This window comes from Nicotiana tomentosiformis, chromosome 6, assembly GCF_000390325.3.
Source record: "Nicotiana tomentosiformis chromosome 6, ASM39032v3, whole genome shotgun sequence".
Lineage (NCBI taxonomy): Eukaryota > Viridiplantae > Streptophyta > Magnoliopsida > Solanales > Solanaceae > Nicotiana > Nicotiana tomentosiformis.
Genome location: NC_090817.1, coordinates 145,372,057 through 145,377,428, shown reverse-complemented (window position 1 = coordinate 145,377,428; position 5,372 = coordinate 145,372,057). Strand labels below are relative to the sequence as shown.

General features: G+C 44.3%; 1 protein-coding gene across 1 annotated transcript; it reads left to right on the top strand.

The window, feature by feature from the left end:
• Window positions 1–903: 903 nt before the first annotated feature.
• LOC138894895 (uncharacterized) lies at window positions 904–1,485 on the top strand. The gene has a single exon (XM_070179630.1). The coding sequence runs from the start codon at window positions 904–906 to the stop codon at window positions 1,483–1,485; it is 582 nt and encodes a 193-aa protein (XP_070035731.1).
• The last annotated feature ends 3,887 nt before the right edge of the window (window positions 1,486–5,372 follow it).

Genomic DNA, 5,372 nt, shown 5'->3' with positions numbered 1-5,372 from the left:
TGCTACGAGTCATAAGCGAGTTTGGGTAGAGTCTTGCGGATCGGTACGGAGACGTCTGTACTTATCTTCGAGAGGCCACAGAACTTTTAGGACAATCTCACTTCTTTTATTCCTATCGTGCCGGCTTATTGATCTCGGATTTTGAACTTTTATCATTCCATTCTCTCATAGATGGTGAGGACACGAGTTACAGTTATAGACGACGCTGCTCCTGGAGCAAGTATCACTAGAGGCAGAGGCAGAGGCCGACGAGGAGTAAGTGTCGCAGCCAGAGCACCTACCAGAGCAACAGTTGAGGAGCCGCCATTAGTTCCAATTGGGGAGCAGGTACCGGAGGCGCCTGCTGTTACCCCCGGACTTTAGGAGACCTTAGTACAGTTCCTGAGTATGTTTGGTACATTGGCTCAGGCGGGATTGATTCCGGTTGCACCAACTACTTCACAGACCAGGGGAGGAACCCAGACTCCTGCCGCCCACACCCTAGAGCAACGAGTTTATGTTGGTCAGGCTCCATGTATCATGGCGAAACAGCCTGTGGTCCCAGTTTAGCCTGTGGTCAGGGCAGTAGCATCTGAGGAAGAGCAGCCTAGACTTGCAAGGTTTAAGAAATATGACCCTCCTACATTTAGTGGTTTGGCTTCAGAGAGTGCACAGAGTTTTCTGGAGGAATGTCACCGCATTCTCCGTAATATGGGTATTGTGGAGACAAGCGGGGTTGCTTTTGCTACGTTCCAGCTTAGGGGAGTGGCCTACCGGTGGTGGCGGGCATATGAGTTGGGTAGCCCGGCCGAGTTAGCTTCACTTACATGGGTTCAGTTTTCGGAGATATTCCTGAGAGAGTTTGTACCTCAGTCCCTTCGAGATGCATGGCGCGCAGAGTTTGAGCAGCTGCGCCAGGGCACTATGTCACTATCAGAGTATGCTGTGAGATTTAGTGATTTGGCCAGGCATGCACCTGCTTTAGTCGCCACAGTTCGAGAGCGTGTCCGCAGATTCATTGAGGGATTCAGATATGATATTCGGTTCAGTATGGCTCGTGAGATAGAGTCAGATGTTTCATTTCAGCAGGTGTTAGGGATCGCCCGCCGAGTAGAGGGCATGTTGGACCAAGAGAGAGAAGATAGTCGAGGCCACGAGAGAGAGTACATGCGAGATCATGAGAGAGAGGACAGGGAGGTGAGGAGGCCTCGTAGATCGGAGAGATCTACTGGTCCTTATTTTAGAGGCAGGGTACGACATGATAGAGGTTTTGTGGGTCAGCCAGTTCAGTTTGCACTTCAGGCTTCACACAATGTTTTGGGTGCTCATGGGTCTCAGAGTACCCGTACCGTACAATTCCCACAACTACGTCAGCAGAGAGGTTGCTTCGAGTGTGGAGATACCGGCCACAGGGTGAGAGATTGTCCTAGACTTCGAACATGTGTGTCACATCGGAGTATTCAGGCGAGTAGAGTGCGCCCAAGAGGGGAAAGCCCGACCCGTTGATGTGTTTCATATAGTAGGCTCGAGGTCACTACGCCAGATGATGTCATACAGGTATGCTTTTGATTTGTTACAGAGGGGCACCATTCGTATTTTGATTCGCTCCTGCTTATCTGGGCGAGTTCCCCTACTTGTTGTCCCACCTGTGGGTGAGTTCATGACTTAGTATTATGTTTAGATGTTTACCCCATTGGGAGTTTCTATAAGTGATAGCCGTGTCTATCGTTTATTTCTATTAATTATTGAAAGTTGACTATAAGTGAATTCACGCTGTCCATTATGGTAGGTTTGATGTGATTCCTGAGTAAATTTGGTTATAATTTGTGATTTGATACTCTACCGGGGTGAGAATTTAGCAAGTGTTGAGATTTTATTGGCAGGATTGAGTTAGTGGAAGATTTCCATTGGTATGATATGTATTCGACTTGTGATTCAGAGTTGTGGGCGAGACCCTTGCGACTCCATGTGATTTGTTATGTTTGAGCCGGGCTGCGTGCTGCGGTGGAGGGTGATACCAGGATGAGATTCTTATGATTTGTTCATGTACTTTGATTTTTCCTTTTGAATTGATTCGTAGCAGGGTATTGTTAGAAAGTTATGCCTGTCGGGCTTGTTTGATATTTATCTTATGTGGTTCCCTTTACATACTTAGTCCATTTCGTTATGTGCTTCTTGAGTTTTGGCTTGCGGGGTGTGTGCCCGATGGTGTTAGTTGTGATTTGTTGAATTGGGTGTATAGTTATGAGTTCTTCGTGTTTCTTGCATCATTATCAGCGTTGTGGAGGTTTGAAACGGGTTGCTAACGGATATGGGTCTAATTACCGGTGCTGGTTTTGATTTCGGGCAGCTATTGTGATCAGAAATGTTATTATGGGCCTATGTGTGGCGTTTTGTTGTGTGGTCGTACCTTGTGGGTGTAGGCATGAGTTGTTACAGCTGGTTGAGACTGTTATCGGTTATGGATTTAAAATCGGGTCTTTTGAAGACAAATGGAAGGTGAGAATTTTAACTCTAAGGCTTATCCGTATTGGCTGAAAAGATGAATTACAATTGGGATAGTGTCGTCAGGCTTATGTGGATTAGGGTGACGTGGAGTCGCCCGTGGGTGTGTGTTGGATATGTACCTTCAGTGATTTGAAGACTTCGAGGTGATTCTTAGCACGTTCGAGGACGAACGTTTGTTTAAGAGGGGAAGGATGTAACGACCCGGCCGGTCATTTTGAGAATTTAAGTCTCGTACGACGGCATAAGGCCCTGAGTAGGTTTATATTATGTGTATTGACTTGCGTGCGTGGTTGAATTCAGTTACCGGATGATTCAGAGTGATTTGGGACACTTAGTCCCTAAAACGGAAGCTTAAGTCTTAGGATTTTGACCGTTTCGTCAGTTCCATTAGCTCTGTTGGGTGATTTTGGACTTAGGAGCATGTCCGGACTGTAAATCTGAGGTCTGTAGCTGATTTAGGCTTGAAATGGCGAAAGTCGAATTTTTGGAGATTTGGACCGGAAGTGGACTTTTTGATATCGGGTCGGAATGCAATTACGAGAGCTGGAACAACTCCGTTATGTTATTTGGGACATGCCTGCAAAACTTGATGTCATTCCAGGTTGATTTAATAGGTTTCGGCACGAGTTTTAGAAGTTGAAAGATTTGAAATTTATAAGTTCGATTCATGGTGTGATTCGTGGTTTTGACGTTGTTTGATGTGACTTTAAGGCTCGACTAAGTTCGTATGGTGTATTAGGATTGGTTGGTATGTTTGGTTGAGATCCCGGGGGCCTCGGGTGAGTTTCGGGTGCTTAACGGATTAAAAGTTTGATTTGTGTTACTGCTAAGTCTTCAGGCTTCTGGTATTTTTGCACCTGCGAAGAAGAGAACGCAGGTGCAAGAGCGCACGTGCGGAGAGGCAAGCGCAGAAGCGGAAAAATGGAGGAGTGCCAGGGGTCGCAGGTGCGAGGAAAATTCCGCATCTGCGATGCCCGCAGATGCGAAGATTGAGGCGCAGGTGCGAGAAGAGCTGGACTTGACAGTCTTCGCAGGTGCGGAGAAATTGTGCGCATCAGCGGCTCCGCAGAAGCGGATTTTTGGCGCGCAGAAGCGAGAGGAAGCGCAGGTGCGGTTGGACATGCGCACCTGTGGTCGCGCAGATACGGCTATTTATGCACAGGTGCGGTCACGCCTGGGCAGAAAAGAGAAATTCGAGGGTTTGGTTTCATTCTTCGTTTTTGGACTTGAGAGCTCGGAATTTGGCGATTTTTCGAGGGTTTTTTAGAGGAAACTTTGGGGTAATGATTCCTAACTCGTTTTTAGTTGTTTTCCATTAATCCATAGTTGTTTTCTCTATTTAGTTTCGGGTTTGATTGGGATTTAGACATCGGATTTGGATAATTTTAGTATGAGTGAACTCGCGAGTGAATGGGTGTTCGTATTTTGTGACTTTTACCCGATTTCGAGAACTCAATCGAAGGCCCAAACGTCATCCTTCATCTATCACAATTACACCTTTATTTTACTACCAAGGCAATATTCCATCTCTTCTAAATGCTACTAGTCTTAGACTCCTTTGATTTCATTCAGGCTATACTGAGCTTTCTATAACTTAGAGAAACCATCAGCTCTCTTGTTTTCATGGGCTTAATCTTGAGGACTTATCCATTCTCATCACCTTCTCACTTTCCCTTTCTTATCCTTACTCCTGTCTTCCTAAAACCTTGTTGCTTTACCATATTTTAGCTTGCGATCTACATATCTATTTATATTATTCGCAACCTTTCTTCAACTTGCTTGCATCATAGATTTTCTTATGTCATCCTGGAACATTAAATAAGATATCACCTCGTCTCTAACTCTTCTTTACTATCTTGACTAGGCCTCTCGGTACCTAGAAACTAAAGCTGGAAGATATGCCACTGATGACGCCGCTACCATTCTTAGATACTAAATCCCAGCGCTTCTAACCTTCTATCTGCAGTATGGATTATTCGCAACCTTTTGCATTTGAGTAACTCGTACGTTGATCACCTTTACCTTACTTACTTTAAAATCTCGCATCACATCTTCTATCCCTTTCATGATCTCGCTTTAACATAGGTATAATTCACATCCACAACTTAAAGCTCTACTATAATACTTGCACCTCTAGTGCATACACATTCCGATGGGAGCTTCATACTGACTTCTTATGAGGCTGGCACTCTTCTAATTGGCTTTATCGTAGAGCCGTTATAGAATATGGCTGTTGTAATATCTCTCTTGTACCTCTGATATTAAAAGTGATTCTGCAATGTTCTCAATCATGATGTCTATAATTTTCTGGGTCCAATAATCAGACTCCTGATTTACTTCGTTGATGTAACTCTTTAGTTTCCTCTTCCTTCTGATCAGCCTTTATGTAGGCTTACGCTATCTTCCGATCTGCAGCTCATGGTATTAGTAATTATTTTAGCCTTTCATGGACGCTATGGAATATCCGTGATACCATCATCTAACAATTCAATCCCTTGTCTATGACCTGGACTCAATTCTTTCTTATAAGTTATACCAGAGTCTTCTACGGCTATATGATTGTCAACATATATGCTACATGGATAATACTCCGAACTCTTAAGTGCGTTCATAATGTAACTAACTTTGGATCATTGATCGAATAATTCCTTTCGTTCCTTCTCAACTTTCTTTAAACGTAAGCTATTACCTTCCCTGGTCTTTCTGCCCCCTTGTTGCGTGCATACTTAGTTTATCTTAGTCCCCACGCATGTCAGAGTTTTCGTGCAACTCATATGATCTCGAATCCTACTTTTGCTTTTACTTCCCGTTCATTAGCCACGGTAGGTGCCACTTTCCTATAAAGTGCATACAATGTTGTAGTGAAATTATTTTTATATGACCAT